Source organism: Cyprinus carpio, chromosome A3 (genome assembly GCF_018340385.1).
Source record: "Cyprinus carpio isolate SPL01 chromosome A3, ASM1834038v1, whole genome shotgun sequence".
Lineage (NCBI taxonomy): Eukaryota > Metazoa > Chordata > Actinopteri > Cypriniformes > Cyprinidae > Cyprinus > Cyprinus carpio.
In genome coordinates, this window is record NC_056574.1 from 23,716,597 (window position 1) to 23,733,763 (window position 17,167).

Consider the following 17,167-nt stretch of genomic DNA (forward strand, 5'->3'; position numbering starts at 1 on the left):
GGGTGTCTCTTGGGTGTAATTGAGCGTGCTGTGAACCAGGCTATTCGCTAATGGCATGACATACTTGTAAATATTTTAACTGACAGCCTGTTTAAAGCACATTACAGTAGAGCTGCATGACATCTGTGATTATCTATGAAGTGATTCTTACCTCTCAAAATTAAAGAGAGACTTGTCAGGAACAGAATCAGGCTGCTGAAATGCTGTCAGAGGTTAACTACATTTGACAGGCTGACCTTTGACCTCATAGCTCTCCAACCACTCCTTTCTTTTCAACAAGCGTAAGTTAGCGTGACAATTCTGCTCATTCATTAGGCTGGTCTCATAGATCTTCACAGGACACACTCTGACTGTGTTTTACAAATAACAAGGCTAAACAGTGAATGAAAGCAGTTATACTGAAGTGCTTTGGTGGCGGGTTAAATAACTCACCCAAATACATACTGTACATATAAAAATAATGATTTAGCCAACATAGCTCAATAATATAACAAAAATATATGAATGCTCATTATAATATTATTTCTTGAGTGCCCGTTTTTTTTTTTGGTAAATGTTGATATATGTTTAAATGAATACACTACCATTCAAATGTTTAAGTCAGCAAGACTTTTTTAATACTTTATTTGGCAAGGATGCATTAAATTGATAAAACGTGGCAAAAAAAACATTTAGTTTAAATGCTGTTCTTTTAAAAATTTTATTCATCAAAGAGTTTCTGAAAGGAAAAGAAAATTATTCTCGGTTTCCACAAACATATTAAGCATCACAACTGCTATCAACATTGATAATAATAAGAAACGTTTCTATTAAAATTATTTCTAAAGCATTATGTGATACTGAAATTTCAGATTTGCCATCACAGGAAAAGTCTACATTTTAAAATCAAATAAAATTCATTTTGAATTGTTATAACATCTCACTAAATTACTGTTTATACTGTATTTTTGATTAAATAAATGCAGCCTTAATAATCAGACACTTTTAAATGGTAGTGTATATAAAATATTTTAATATTTGTCTTATATTTGATTCATATAACATTTGACTTTTCATCAACTAAAATTTTATTTTTTGTCAATTAAACTTTGATGACATTGTGAAAAACTGAATAAAATGAATATATGACATTATAAAACAGGATATTTTCTTCAAAAGACATCAAATGACTAAAAAAAAAGAATGCAAAATGAACTAGCGATTATGGTGTAAGATACTGAAAAAATGCGAAATGCAATGATCACAAAATGTCCTGTGCATGGTCTACAGATCTCTTTAAAGGCAAAACTGCAGAGATCAGAGTTTAGTCATGCCCCTGGTGCGAATGCTTGAAGTGTAGAGTTCAGTGACGCTCTATTAAGCTTGACACACCAATAAATGCTCTTTGGAGCTTTAATTTGGGCAAGAGAAGACTGGGCAGAGACTGTGCTATTTATAGAAAGTGCAACTTGAGAGGCAGGTGTCAAGGAGAAAAGAGAAATATTACAGAGGAGAAGAGACAGAAGAGACGCACATACAAGCACAAGACATATGCAGTGGAAAGGAAAGTGATATATTGAAGACAACAGGCAGGAAACAAGATACTTCATGCTTCATAGAGTGCTAACTTAATTTATTTGCTTCAATTAGATTTAATAAGGGCTTGGTAAAGAAAATATAAATCATATGTCAAAATATGTAAGAGCAGAACGACTCTCATGAAATGCAAGCAGAAAATGTTACACCACTCTATGATGAAATCTCAACGCACGAGTAACACACATGCCTTTACGGTGAAGAGAGGGCTAATTATAGTCCTGCAGGAGTGTGGGGCTGTACTATTGTCTGAGGGCATGCTGACAGACAGCAATGACTAGATGGAAGAGGAATATATTCATTTCAAAGTAGGAATGTCTTTGCATGGCATGAGTGCATGGAGAACCCAAGCCCTTCTGCTGAAACAGTCTATTAATCATACGGGCGCTCTTATGTGTTCAGTTATGGAAATGCCATTACGCCACACTGTATCTCTTACCTCAGTGTCATCTGATTAATGTAATGGAAAGGGTGTGCGTGTGTTTGTTTTTCTCCTGCCTTAGATCTTAATTGCAGTCCGTGGGTCCCATACTGAGTGGTGCAAACTGGTATACTATTGACTGGGAGAAAGAGTGTAAGATAATCATTTACTTTGAGTTACAGAACAACAGGAACAGAACAGTACAGAACAAAATGAGGTTGTGTGCTAGTGTAACTGATTGTAATCGATGTAACTGATGATTAACCTGTGGCCCTGATGGTCCATTCTGAAACTGTTGTCAATGCAGTTATTATCTTATAGGTTCACTACAATGACAGATGTTCAGGCAAAATTGTAAGTTCTCAGTTGGTTGGGGAACATTGAAATATTTATGCAGACATAACGTCGGTCATGTCTGTAATAACTTAAACTGGAAAACATGTTATTATATTGTATGTCAGACCCAAAGACAACATTACCAGATGATTGCATTATACGGTAGGGTGTTTCTTCAACTATCTCCAATTTTTGGCCCTGTGGATTTTTAATAAACAAACTCTCTTAAAATATTTCCCACACTGTGACTAGTTGATTAAATTTATTCATGCAGTTTATTCATTTATTCATGTAAAAATGCATCACTGAAGAATTCTGTCTTTTTTTTCTGAAAGTCATTTTCACCACCTATTTTTTTACACCACATCTCAAACTATTTAATCTATTTTAAACATTAATAGATGAAAATAACATTTTTGAACTAAAACGACCAACGTCTTTTTCTTGCTAACGTGTTTATTGTAATGTCTGAGCTAGTATTGCTATATCTTAATACACACAACACAATATTTTCATAACCTTTGCATGTTATCACCTCAAACTGTCTTTGTTTTCTCCACACATCACGTTTTATATGCCTCATTATATCACAAGCTTACTTTTCATTCTTGACTGACACTGTTGCCTTCTTGGTAACCAACAGTTTAGCTGCGATATTGATGGTCATCAAGGAATTACTTCATAACAGAGGGACTGTTGCAATTTTGAGGGGGGGAAGCATTTACGATTACAAATTGAAACGTCTTATATTTTTACTCGTTGATAGATTATTAGAAGATTAATTGCCATAGTTTTAGACAGTCTTGGGGGGGGGGGGGCATTTTTATTAATAAGACATTTTTAAAACTGTGGTAATAAAAATCAGGTGCCTCAGTAGTTTAAGGAACACCCCACAGGCTTTATGAACTAAAGTATGAATACTGACAGTAAGATCCTATAATAATAATATGATTGGAGAAGGCCTTGCCATCAATCATTTCATGTTGAAATGTGCTCTACGTTGGTTTTTGGCGTGCGCACATTCCTCTGTGTAACTAAACCACTCTCTAGTGTCCAACTCCTGAAATTACATTTTATTCTTTCCTTGTGACAACATGGTATAATGAAGTAAACCAAAACTTGTAACACAGACAGAACCCTGTAAATGGGTGCACATATTTATTGAACGTTCGTAGGCCTACCTTAAAGACCTTAATGGTTTTCAATAAGGTGTTTTTGTCCAGTTTACCCGTCAATGTCTTTTGGAAATCCATCTTGGTCTTACAGTGAACTATAGTGATTGTGATAAAGTAATCATAAAGTGATATCTTAAATATATATATATATATATATATATATATATATATATATATATATATATATATATATATATATATTATATATATACAGACACATACACACACACACTATAACGGATTATTAACAGTAGGGATAAATCCCTCTCATAAACTGAATTACAAGAATAAGGCGAACAGCGACTCCTGCTGGTTCAGTGAGTCATGCTGCACACAATTCAGGTGTAATTTCAATTTCGTAAAGAGAGGGGGCAGTACATCACTCATTTTCTGGCTTCTATGATCGCATTGAAATGAACCAAATTTTGCGCAATATTGCAAATAAAACGCATTTATCGGCATATTTTTTAAATTTGGAGATAGAAAACGTCGACTAATGTACCAAATAAATTTACCAGATAAATCAAAAAAGTAAAATTATATCGAATACAATTTAAAATGGGATCGTGATGAAAAACACAAAAGACTGAGTCCCGCTGTATTGCTCAGGCTACACTGCAGTGTCTATTCACAGGCGCGATCCCGCTACTGATCGGCACGGGGGCTTTGACCTGCTCCGTCTCCGACCTGGGTCGGTTCACCCCTCCTTAGACGACCTGGTGGTCCCGAGCTCCCCCAGGAGCACCATATCGATACCGAACTTAGCGCGGACACCCGATCGGCATAGTCCACTGCAGCCCAGAACCCCTGAACTCAAGCGGTCCGCCAGCCTCAGCCTCCCAGCAGCTTGGATTACAGGCGCGCGCCACTGCGCCCGGCGAGAGAACGAGGCTCTGAGCAGCTCTTCAATGTTACAGCGCTGGAGCGCGCAGCGCGCCCCCTAACGGTCAGGAGAGAACACAAGCGCGGCTCTGGGATAAGCGCGCGTTTGAGCTTCTTCATAAAAGGTTCTTGCATTTGTATTTTGTAGGTGTTGTTTTTTTCTTCAGAGAACAGTTAACATATAACAGTGTACGAGTACTAAAAGTATAAATAATCTTTTGGGTGAGGTTTTAGGGGTTGTTGTTTTGTCAGAGCAGACTGCTTGTTTTAGTAGCGAGACACGGAAAACGTCTCGTTCATACTAAAGGAGAACGGAAACAATCTTATGTATGGAATAATTATTAATCATAATTAATCAATTATTAATTTGCATTGGCGTAAAGTGTGCTTCGATCAGCATCTTTACTGTTTCCTCGACTTTTGTTGTGAAACGCTGCACTTCCGGTGAACAGAGGCTTGTGACAAAATGGCCACGATGAGGGTCTTGTCGCTTATTCTGTCCGTCCTGTCATCTGTAACGCTGTTATGGACACAGTCTGGCGAATGCAATAATGGTCGAAGGGTAAGTCGAAAATATGTGTTAAACCTCACAGTCACGTGACGCGTGTTTTCGCGTGTCCTGCGTAGGGAGCTTGTTAGCATGCTAGGCTGCTGTCTGCTTGCTGATGATTGAATGAATGAATGACCGTGACTGAATGGGAATGGTTTTGTGTGCCAGTCAGGAGAGGCGGTGGACACCGATTTCAGCGGATTCTCTGTGCCACTAGAGCACTCATTTGAAGTGGGTGAGTATTAAGGTAATTGATTAACAATTAGTGCTCGTGTTAATGTTTCTTTGCAGTTTAGTCACTGTTTGTCTTGCTTTCAGACGATGTCCCCAGATTTCGCCTTCGTGGTGTCCTGCAATTCAGGGGTGGAAGAGAACACGGTGTGTATCTCGCCCAGAACCAGCTCTCTGAGAAAGACAGGAATACACTGAAGGTGAGAAGATGCCGTTTGTCTGTAAGTGTGTCTGCTGTCTCTCTGGTGTAATATGGTTTTTCTCTGCCTGTGTCCTTCAGGATGTGGCAGCAGTAGACGGGCTGTACAGGATTCGAGTGCCTAGAGTCTCTCTTCAGGTGGACCGACAGACAGAAAGACAGGCTGAAGGTTACCTCACTACATTCGTTAGAGCTGTAAGTATATCTGCATGCATCTACCAACACAGATATCTTTGATTATAAATCTTTGTATATATACTTACACGCCAATGTTCAAAAGTTGTGGGTCAGTAAGGTTTTATTTAAAAGAAATGAATACTTTATCCAGCAAATATACATTCAATTGATCAAGAGTGACATTTATAATGTTACAAAAATGTCTATTTAGAAAAAAAAAAAATGCTGTTCTTCTGAACTTTCTATTCATCAAAGAAACCTGACAAATAACGGTTTCCACAAACATATTTAGCAGCACAACTGCTTTCAACATATCTTCAGCTATAAGGCTGATGATACACAGGGCAACTTTGTGAGCAATTCTCAATTAGGATGGGTAACACATTTCTATCTGGGTGCTTTAGATCGGCCGTGTGTCTCACCTGGTCGCCTGTCGACGGCAAAATTGCCTGAAGTTGCCCCGTGTCTCAGCAGCCTAATTCTTGTCTTGCTTTTCTCCCGTGCTCGTTAGTGGAGTCCCACCTCAGTGACGTCATCACCCTTCACACTGATGTCAGTGGATGCGTCGTTGGAGTTTCCATAGTAACGATCCCTGGGTCATGTCGTGGGATAGAGGTGGAGGATGAGGTTGACCTGGAAGTCTTCAACACAACAATAAGTGTCGTGGCACCAGTCACTGCACCTGTGTGAGTACAAACACACACATTCAGACTGCTACTTCTGACACTGCTTTGACTCCAAGACAATATTTTGAAGGCCCTCCTTTCTAAGCTAATATGTACCTCTGGTAAATCTGTAGTAATAAAATAAATAAATTAAAAAAAAACCTGATGTCATTTTAATGTAGAACACTATTTTTAATGTGTGTTTTTTTTTTTTACACGTTTTAATTCAAATTGTTATTATAACTAACTGTAAATAATTCTAAGAGTTACTGGGGAACCCCTGGAAGTTTACAGAGGCCCCATGAACTACAATAGTACTTTATTATTTGACCATTTCCAGTACTTAGTAGAGTTGGTAAACTTTACACCCACAAATTGTCTGCATATGTTATTATCAGCTCTTCTGAAAATTAAATGTGTCTGATTCAGCCCTGAAACAGCACCCTACATTGAGAGGATGGAACAGGAAATGGAAAAGAAAGGCAAAAACCCACAAGAGCAGAAATCCTTCTTTGCCAAATATGTGAGTATTTTTATTTCGTTCAGTATGACTCTGGTTTGAGTTGTGCCAGTTTTTACTTTGGATTTATGTTTAGTTCACTCCAGTGATTATGTTTGCATTTGACTAACTATTAATGTGATATTTTTTCCCAGCTATCTAGGTAGTAAAAGTGTGAAATATTTTGTATTGTTACTCTCCCCTCATCCTTTATGTCACCTTCTGGTCTCTATTCCTGCTAATAGTTTCTTGTTTTGTTTAGAATTAGTACATTTTTTCTTTCGTGTTTGTTTAACAGTTTGTGTTATGGAGCTAGTGGACTGCAGTGCCTAAGCTGACCGTTGCTATATGTTTTTGGGTGTTGTATTTTGAGCTAACCATTATTTCATTTGCTGCTCTGCTCCGTGTTGAAATTGCTGGTCCGTTCCGCCCAGTCCTGAATACACCTGTCAGTACTAAATATCCCTCTTTGTGACTGATCTCTTAATTCTCCAGCAGCCTGTGTCATGGTCGGCTGTTCTGCTTTCACTGTGCTGTTACTGTGCTGTGTTTGTGTTGATTTTGTGCCGGTCTGTGCTGTGTTCCAGTGGTATTTGATTCTGGGAGGTGCAGTGTTCCTCATGGCCACCAGTTCAGCACAGACCCCACCAGGGGGCGCCAGAGAGCAGAGCTGATTTCCATTTATTTCAAGTACTGAAATCTCATTTTAGCCTACTTGGTTACTCTGTCACTCCAGCTGCATTTCTCAGTGTTGTGTGTGTGTGTGTGTGTGTGTGTGTGTGTGTGTGTGTGTGTGTGTGTGTGTGTGTGTGTGTGTGTGTGTGTGTGTGTGTGTGTGTGTGTGTGTGAATAGGCCAGCACATGCACCCACATACATGCAAACTCAAATCCTCTGATCCTTCCTCTGTTTCAGCCTGGTGTTCAGTTGTTTGTGTGTGTCTTTATGCTTTTTTTGTGTATGTTTCCTGCTGGGTCATGACCAGATCAGTGGTGTTTTGATTAATTAGGGACTTTTGGCCTCACAATCAGGTTGCCCGGTTATTTTAGCAGGTGATTATAGTCTCAAGCTCAGAAATGTTCATGACCCATGCTGCTTTGCTTCACTCTTTCCTGTTTATTTTTGTTGTTGTTTTCAGTCTCATTTCTCCTGATTTCTCCCTCCCAGTGGAAAGTCATTTGTAAGAGGCAGTGAGTGGTGGAGGTTGGACAGAGAGAGCAAGGAAGGATGAAACTGAAAATGATTTGCTTGGGAAAACTTTAAACCAATTAATTCAATGGCCTGTAATAATTGTCCTGCATCTAATCATTGACTCTGGAGAGGAATCATCATGTTGCACTTTAAACAGTTTACAAATGTGTTAACTTTCTGTTGTGTTTTTCTTTTCTCTTTCATCACCAGTGGATGTATATTATGGAGGTAAATCAGTAGTTAAACTCGAGAGGTTGAAAATCTGAATGTGAGAACTTGTCATATTAACATTCGTATTTGTAAGTTGAAATTCACACTCACAGCTCTGATGTGACAAGCTGAATCTTTCCATTTGTACACACAGATAATGATCAAAACACCCATGTTTTGAATTGAAAGTTGTAGATTAATAGTTACAAATGTGTAAAATGACATTCACACAAAGAAAATGACATACACAAATGTTTACGACATTTTTACTTTTGCACTTTACTTCAGTTTCGCTGCACAACGTCAAGTCGGCACTCACAAGCTCTCAGATCTGGCAGTACAAGTTCAAATCCTAGCGCTCTGACTTTTGCTACTCATTTTGCAGTATTTCTGTTGCAAAACTCACTTGTGCACTTGTATACGCAGATGTGAGAGCGCAGAGCCGGGGGCGGGGCTATGGTGCGAATGAAGACATTTTATTGGTCGATGCCTGACCAATGAAAAAGGCCAGCCATCGCGACTTGCCAATAAAGAAATTTTGTGTTTTATGCATATGTATCAGTTATTTGTAAAACACTGCAAACTATTTTCACTGAATATCCTTCGCTTTGACAGGATATTAAGACACTAGATTCATCTCGTCATTCAGGTATTATCTGGTAGACAAATAATGCAACATCTTTCATATGTATATCTCACTGCATATTGCAGCGTAAACTCGCTGTACCAGAGCAGCTGAGAAACAGTTGAGACATGCTTTGATCTCACCGCCACGCGGTCACGTGGTTCATGGAGCTATCAATTAGTACTAAACATCTCGCACTGTCAATATGTTTGAATGGGATTAATCGAGACAGATAGCAGTTTCACTATATTTGCAGCGATTTCTAGTAATTATTAACACATAATGTGCATTGATTGAGCATGGATAACTATGCTGACTATGCTTTACAATAGCATTTTATTCTGGGGAATGAAACAGTATTAAGTGTAACTTTTAACCAATAAAATAACTGTACTACATTTTAGCTCAGTCCTGTTTAGTTAATTTGAAGAGATTATGGTACTAAATAATATGCGCAATAATTATGATCCATGAATGACAATTTAAAATATAAAATTTTCTTATATGCTTATTATCTATATTACAATAAGTATAGTTAAGGATTAAAATAGAGAAAATATTTTTAAATTCCAGTGCAAAGAGGCAAATTAAAGGCATTTGGTGGCCACAAAGATAATATTCATATGTAATGCCATTGTTTAACCACTAGATGGCCTTATTGATGTTTAATAAATACATGTATTTAGCTCTACTCTAGTTGCTCAAAACAGTATTGCTGCTCATAACTGCTTATTTTTTTAGGTTTTGCTTTTTAATGTACATTTAGACATTATCAAACACTCGATTTTTATAAGCTTTCTTTCTTTTTTTTTTTTTTTAAATGTATTTAAAAAGGTTCATTACTGACAAGTAAATTAGGAATTTAACCCAGTGAAGAAGTTTAAATTCTTTTTACAAAACATAAAAATTATAAAAACAACAGAGTTATTTTGCAACTCTGGTACAGCGATATGCAGAGGGATATACATATGAAAGATCGATGTTGCATTATTTGTCTACCAGATAATACCTGAATTACGAGATGAATCTAGTGTCTTAATATCCTGTCAAAGCGAAGGATATTTAGTGAAAATAGTTTGCAGTGTTTTACAAATAACTGATACATATGCATAAAACACAAATTTCTTTATTGGCAAGTCGCGATGGCTGGCGTTGTTCATTGGTCAGGCATCGACCAATAAAATGTCTTCATTCGCACCAAAGCCCCGCCCCCGGCTCTGCGCTCTCACATCTGCGTATACAAGTGCACAAGTGAGTTTTGCAACAGAAATACTGCAAAAGGAGTAGCAAAATTCAGAGCGCTTAGATTTGAACTTGTACTGCCAGATCTGAGAGGTTGTGAGTGCCGACTTGACGTTGTGCAGCGAAACTGAAGTAAAGTGCAAAAGTAAAAATGTCGTAAACATTTGTGTATGTCATTTTCTTTGTGTGAATGTCATTCTACACATTTGTAACTATTAATCTACAACTTCCAATTTAAAACACGGGTGTTTTGATCATTGTCTGTGTGTGCAAATTGAAAGATTCAGCTTTTCACATCAGAGCTGTGAATGTAAATTTCAACTTACAAATATGAATGTTAATATGACAAGTTCTCACATTCAGATTTTAAACATCTAAATCATAACCAAAAATCTACCTCCATATATATTGTCCCTCTCGTTCTTTTCCTGATGATGTCTGGAGCTCAGGATCAGTCTGGAGGCGGAGCCGGAGGTGGGGCAGCTAATGGCGGAGGACGATGATTCCCATGGCAACAAAAACTCCTGTGTTGTACATAATAATTTAAAGCAGATTTTAAATTCGTTGGCACGCATAATGACTCATACATTTACAAATGAAGGATCGTTCTAATCTAGAGAGATAATGATTGAAAAACTAACTTAAAACTGCACTCTTGGATTGTGTTTTTACTACTGATTTATTAAAATAAATTGATGACCATTGATGTTGTCAGCATGGTTATTTACTACAAGTGACGCTATTCAGATTACAAAGTCGATTCCAAAAAAGTTGGGACACTGTACAAATTGTGAATAAAAACAGAATGCAATGATGTGGAAGTTTCAAATTTCAAGATTTTATTCAGAATACAACATAGATAACATATCAAATGTTTAAACTGAGGAAATTTATAATTTTAAGGGAAAAATAAGTTGATTTTAAATTTCATGGCATCAACACATCTCAAAAAAGTTGGGACAAGGCCATGTTTACCACTCTGTGGCATCCCCTCTTCTTTTTATAACCATCTGCAAACATCTGGGGACTGAGGAGACAAGCTGCTCAAGTTTAGGAAAAGGAATGTTGTCCCATTCTTGTATAATACAGGCTTCTAGTTGCTCAACTGTCTTAGGTCTTCTTTGTCGCATCGTCCTCTTTATGATGCAGCAAATGTTTTCTATGGGTGAAAGATCTGGACTGCAGGCTGGCCATTTCAGTACCCAGATCCTTCTACTACGCAGCCATGATGTAATTGATGCAGTATGTGGACTAGCATTGTCATGTTGGAAAATGCAAGGTCTTCCCTGAAAGAGACGACGTCTGGATGGGTGCAGATGTTGTTCTAGAACTTGGATATACCTTTCAGCATTGATGGTGCCTTTCCAGATGTGTAAGCTGCCCATGCCACACGCACTCATGCAACCCCATACCATCAGAGATTCAGGCTTCTGAACTGAGCACTGAAAACAACTTGGGTTGTCCTTGTCCTCTTTAGTCCGGATGACATGGCGTCCCAGTTTTCCAAAAAGAACTTCAAATTTTGATTTCTTCTGACCACATAACAGTTTTCCACTTTGCCACAATCCATTTTAAATGAGCCTAGGCCCAGAGAAAACACCTGCGATTCTGGATCATGTTTAGATATGGCTTTTTTTTTTTACCTATAGAGTTTTAGCCGGCAACGGCGAATGGCACGGTGGATTGTGTTCACCAACAATGTTTTCTGGAAGTATTCCTGAGCCCATGTTCTGATTTCCATTACAGTAGCATTACTGTATGTGATCCAGTACCATCTAAGGGCCCGAAGATCACGGGCATCCAGTATGGTTTTCCGGCCTTGACCCTTAGGCACAGAGATTGTTCCAGATTCTCTGAATCTTTGGATGATATTATGCACTGTAGATGATGATAACATCAAACTCTTTGCAATTTTTCTCTGAGAAACTCCTCTCTGATATAGCTCCACTATTTTTCACCGCAGCATTGGGGGAATTGGTGATCCTCTGGCCATCTTGACTTCTGAGAGACACTGCCACTCTGAGAGCAATTGACCTAATAAGTTGCAAATTGGTCTTCCAGCTGTTCCTTATATGTACATTTAACTTTTCCAGCCTCTTATTGCTACCTGTCCCAACTTTTTTGGAACGTGTAGCTCTCATGAAATCCAAAATGAGCCAATATTTGGCATGACATTTCAAAATGTCTCACTTTCAACATTTGATATGTTATCTATATTCTGTTGTGAATAAAATATAAGTTTATGAGATTTGTAAATTATTCCATTTCTTTTTTACTCACAATTTGTACAGTGTCCCAACTTTTTTGGAATCGGGTTTGTTATAATCCAGGCATTTTGAAATGGGTGATCAGTGGATGGAAAGCTTTATAAGTTCATGTTTTCATGCTCTTATCTGTAGCTCCTAGTCTTGTTTCTTGACCAAGTGCCATTTGAGCTAGTTTTTGAATCATGTTGATGCTGGTAATACCACACCTCTCGGCACCTTGATGCCATAAATAACTAGTCATCTACTGTGAACCAAATATCTCTTCATCATGGCTATGGTATAAGCTCACCCCTAAATAAACTAAAATTTTCCTGCAAGGAAAATTCAATCACAAAAATGACAGGTTAGGCTGGTTCTCTTTGGTTTAAAGATATACTTTAATTTCATTATTAAAGGGATACTCCACCCCAAAATGTAAATTTTGTCATTAATCACTACCCCCATGTCGTTCCAAACCTGTAAAAGCTCAGTTAGTCTTCGGAACACAATTTAAGATATTCTGGATGAAAACCTGGAGGCCTGTGACTGTCCCATAGACTGAAATACACATAGAAACCGCGCATCCTTGTAGCGCAGATGACACAGAAGAGCATACACAGCATACAGTGATATAGAGAGACACAGAGGAGACTGTTGGAATTATTGAATAAAGTCGTTATTTTTGTTTTCTTCGCTTACAAAAAGTGTTCCCGTCACTTCATATGACCCAGATTGCATGTCTGATGGCAAATGGAGTATTCTGATGATGACTTTCATCCCTTTTATGGACCTTGACAGTGTTATTTACTTGGCAGTCTATGGGACAGCCCGAATACGAACGGAGCTTTTAGGGGTTTGGAATGACATGGGGGTAAGTGATTAATGACAAAATTTTCATTTCGGGGTAGAGTATCCCTTTAAGGCAAAAGAGTAAGATGTAAAAAATAAAATAAAATAAAATAAAACATTCCAGCTGACAGCAATACACTGTAAGTCAAAGGTGCTAGGCATTAAATCAGATTAAACATTTCAAAGCACACTGTTACAGCCACATGACTTAAACATTGTGTGTTAACATGAAACACAATGTGATATAATTGCAAAAAACCAATACCATATACTGCTTTTTAAATCCTCCTGATTGCCTGGTCCTTAGAGCTAGACATTTTTTTAAGACATAAACTGTAAGAAAGTGAAGTTATAGTTTAACACTATAATTCAAAAGTTTTTTTCAAAAGTGACAGTTTTTCTATTTCGTAAATGCTGGTTATTTGAACTTTCTTATCAAAGAAGCTTGGAAACAATGCATCACTGTTTTCAACATCAATAATAAGAAGAAACATTTCTTAAGCAGCAAATCAGAATATAAGAATGATTTCTGAAGGATCACGTGACACTGAAGACTGGAGGAATGATGCTGAAAATTCAGCTTTACATCACAGGAAAAAATTACATTGTAAAATATATTAAAATAGAAAACAGATTAGAAGGTAGGTTACTGGCAAAACTATACAAAATCCTATTTCAGTTCAAATTAGTTTTGACTTTAAACAATTATTTAGTATTGATTGGTATAATTATAGTATTTCAGAGGCTTTATACGAAATATTCAATGGTGTTTTTTCAGGATTTTATCAATCCTGATTTATAACACGTTGCTAATCATACCGCTATTAGTATGTGTGCTGTAAACAGAAGTGAACTTGGGGAGAGAATGTTCTAGACCGACTCCAACAGACCTGAGGCTATCTTTGTCATCTGTCAGTCATTCTCAGCTCATGGGTCTGTTTGTCTTGGGTCTGTTCATCTGTAACTTTGGCAGTGTGTGGTGAATCTGGATCTAACGAAGCTCAGTGCTGACAACACTCTATCGTTTTCCCAAAATCCTTAACTACACCACCCACCCGTGTTCTCTGAAAGATTTTGTAGTCCCATGGAGCAGGACATCTACTCAATCAATCACTGCTGATCTCTTTCTGTCCAGGCCAAAGTCAATGTCACGGTTAAACTCTAAAGCAAGGAGAAGAGAGCTTGAATGAATTTCAAAGTCATTTGGAAGTAAAAGGATCTGCTGGTATGCAAAGGTCTGACACCTTTGTGCTTACAGGCCTCTGTAAACTGCTCTGGTGGGCTAAAATGTACCAGGTCAAAGGACCGCTCAGCAGGAGATGTTGATTTGTTTCCACGGCTTTAGCTGTGAGAAGCTAATGAGAAGTAAAAAAAAAAGTGTACATCTGAATTTATAAATCTCAAACGTTTATCCCTCTGTAAATGTTTGGTATTAGGTAACTCGTGAGTTTCTTTACATAGAGATCCGATTTAGTGTAGAACTACATGGCAGCTCTGATGAATGTGTGGATACCAAGAAGCACATGGTTGAAACTGAGACAGAACAGAGGTGTGTGTGCCTCGGTAAGTGCATTTCTTTCTCGCTCTTCACCTGCCACTGTATTTTTCCAAACACACACACAGAAAAACACAAAAAGCCCAAATAAGAGAAACAAACACAATTTGACATGCTGGTTTTACTGAATTTGTATTGTATTTAGGACACCAAACATCTGCAAATTAAAACTGAAATGTTGTTAATGGGTTTTTTTTCAGGAGATACATTGTGCCACTTGATCAGCATTTTTGATAACAAACCCAATCCACTCCATTGGTGTCCAAAAGAAGAACTGCATGACAAATGAGACTACAGCATAAAAGTTTGCAGGAAAAGGAAATAGATACCTCTGTTTGGGAGAGGCCTCTCTCAGCCATGACAACCTGTTAATCAGAACACACCTGCCAGGGATACCAGTGGGACTTTAAAGTATTCAGAGCTTGTGTTTAGTTGACATTGACGTTGGTCAAGTGGTCAGTGCCACTATATATATATATATATATATATATATATATATATATATATATATATATATATATATAAATTAAATTAAATTTATGCATTTAGCAGACGCTTTTATCCAAAGCGACTTACAGTGCATTCAGGCTATCAATTTTTACCTAACATAAATAATAGCACACAAAATATAATAATATATCAAGCAATTATTAGATGCTTACAAGTGATACAATTATAATAATATATTCATATAATTTAATATACTATAATTACGTTTTATACTAAATATGATATATATACATAGTAAATCTAATAATATATGTGATAATTTATATATATATATATATATATACATATATATATATATATATATATATATATATATATAGATATATATATATATATATATATATATATATACTTATACATATTATATACATATTATATTCTGATTTAATAATGTATTGGTGATATTATTATTAATATCATAAGTGTAATATTAAATGATATAATATAGCCACATTTATATATCCATATTCATTTAATAATACATAATATTTAGTATAATAATATTATATAATATGTTTAATAATTAATAATAAAGTATAATAATAATATATTCAATGTATATATATATATATATATATATATATATATATATATATATATATATATATATCACCTGGAGTCGAAACAAAAATATATTGAATTATATCAAATTTAAAATTACATTTGTGATATTATTATTAATATTGTTATGATATGATATGATATGATTGATATGATATGATATGATATGATATGATGACATAATTTACGCAATGTTTTAGTCTGTTAGGCTTAAATCACAGATAACTTGCATGAAACAACTGAAATAAGAAATGCAGATTATATAAAGTCTGTTTTGATTTAGGTAGAACACAAACAGTGTTAAACTATGTACAAGTTAGCCTACAAATCATTGTCATTCCGCCGATGCTATTTCGAAGGGAGGTACGGTTAGGGTTTCTTAAAACGTCCTATATAGTCACATACCCACATAATGCTCTGTATTTTAGCTAAACATAGCGTACAGTTGCCACCTATTAAAATTCCACCGCCTAACTTACAAGTCTTCAAAGCGCGAGGAGCTAATGAAACAGAGCACTCCGTGGAAGTGAAGCTGTTTCTCATTACAAAGATAAAGAGAGAACAGAGGTGCTAAGAGGAAGAGTGAGAAAAGAATGAGTGGCTGAGGGACGAGGAACACACCTGTCTCATTTATCTGAAATGAAGACAGGCCAGATACTGACATAATCGACAGTCTGCTTTGAAGCATTAAAGAATCACCATGTGATTTAAGACTCAAAGCTTTGAGATGAAGAAACATCCCTCATTACTGAGTGATAATGTCCTGTAATACGGTTCAATGGATCCTCAACAGATTAGTACAGTTTTTCTGTTTTTACAATCCGTCCATTTGAATAAGAAACTTATGCTATTGTCATTTCGGGAGGCCTCGTGAGTTATGACATAAGGTTTGCTGTAACTACTTGCAATTTCTGTAAATCATTCCATCCAGGTGTTTTGGAGGTAAGATAAGTGTAAATGTTTGGCTCTCGATGAGATCCTTCTGATTCATTTGCAAAGTAAAAACGTTCTGATACCTAGCTATTAGCAAAGTTACTGTGGTTACATAACATTTCCCACAACATAAACAAAAAATGTCTTGGGTGGTGTGAGAAGATGTCCTTCAGACGTGACAGTAATGTGAGTGCAATGGTAGACCCCCTGCTGAACTCTGAGGTCAAAGAACCCACACTGTCTTCTCCTTGAATAAACAAACACTTTTAAATGTTTTGTACTAAACACATTTGGTGAAATAAGCTAAAATGCCCCACTATTTTGCTCTCTGTACCTCGTATCAGTTCATCGTGGCATTGCATATTTAGATTCATAATCATAATAACTGTGTGTGTGCAGTCCTATATCCTTTTATTCACTCATTTCATGGTACATGTGAGCTACATGTGGTTTAGGTGACAGGATATACCTCATATTCAGCACCTCGACCACCATACAGACCCCCTCCCCTCCCCATAGGCAGTGTCTTGAATTCCT

At 36.8% G+C, this 17,167-nt stretch overlaps 1 protein-coding gene across 3 annotated transcripts; it reads left to right on the forward strand.

Annotated features, from left to right (window-relative positions):
- The first annotated feature begins 4,424 nt into the window (after positions 1–4,424).
- On the forward strand, positions 4,425–10,680 carry LOC109088786 (ER membrane protein complex subunit 10-like). Of its 3 annotated transcripts, none has more exons than XM_042725184.1 (9): positions 4,425–4,514; positions 4,842–4,951; positions 5,108–5,174; positions 5,258–5,370; positions 5,451–5,564; positions 6,048–6,232; positions 6,641–6,734; positions 8,110–8,116; positions 10,382–10,680. In XM_042725184.1, the coding sequence occupies exons 2-9, from the start codon at positions 4,856–4,858 to the stop codon at positions 10,477–10,479; spliced, it is 774 nt and encodes a 257-aa protein (XP_042581118.1). In that variant the 5' UTR covers positions 4,425–4,514; positions 4,842–4,855; the 3' UTR covers positions 10,480–10,680. The 3 variants fall into 3 exon arrangements, with proteins under 3 accessions (XP_042581118.1, XP_042581117.1, XP_042581120.1); XM_042725183.1 differs by lacking the exon at positions 4,425–4,514 and adding an exon at positions 4,559–4,716; XM_042725186.1 differs by lacking the exon at positions 4,425–4,514 and adding an exon at positions 7,298–7,400 and having other exon boundaries at positions 4,758–4,951.
- Positions 10,681–17,167: the final 6,487 nt, after the last annotated feature.

Coding starts and splice junctions, on each gene's coding strand:
- LOC109088786 (XM_042725184.1), top strand. CDS start 4,856: ATGGCCACGATGAGGGTCTTGTCGCTTATTCTGTCCGTCCTGTCATCT. Junction 4,952..5,107: donor AATGCAATAATGGTCGAAGG/GTAAGTCGAAAA, acceptor TTTGTGTGCCAG/TCAGGAGAGGCGGTGGACAC. Junction 5,565..6,047: donor TCACTACATTCGTTAGAGCT/GTAAGTATATCT, acceptor GCTTTTCTCCCG/TGCTCGTTAGTGGAGTCCCA.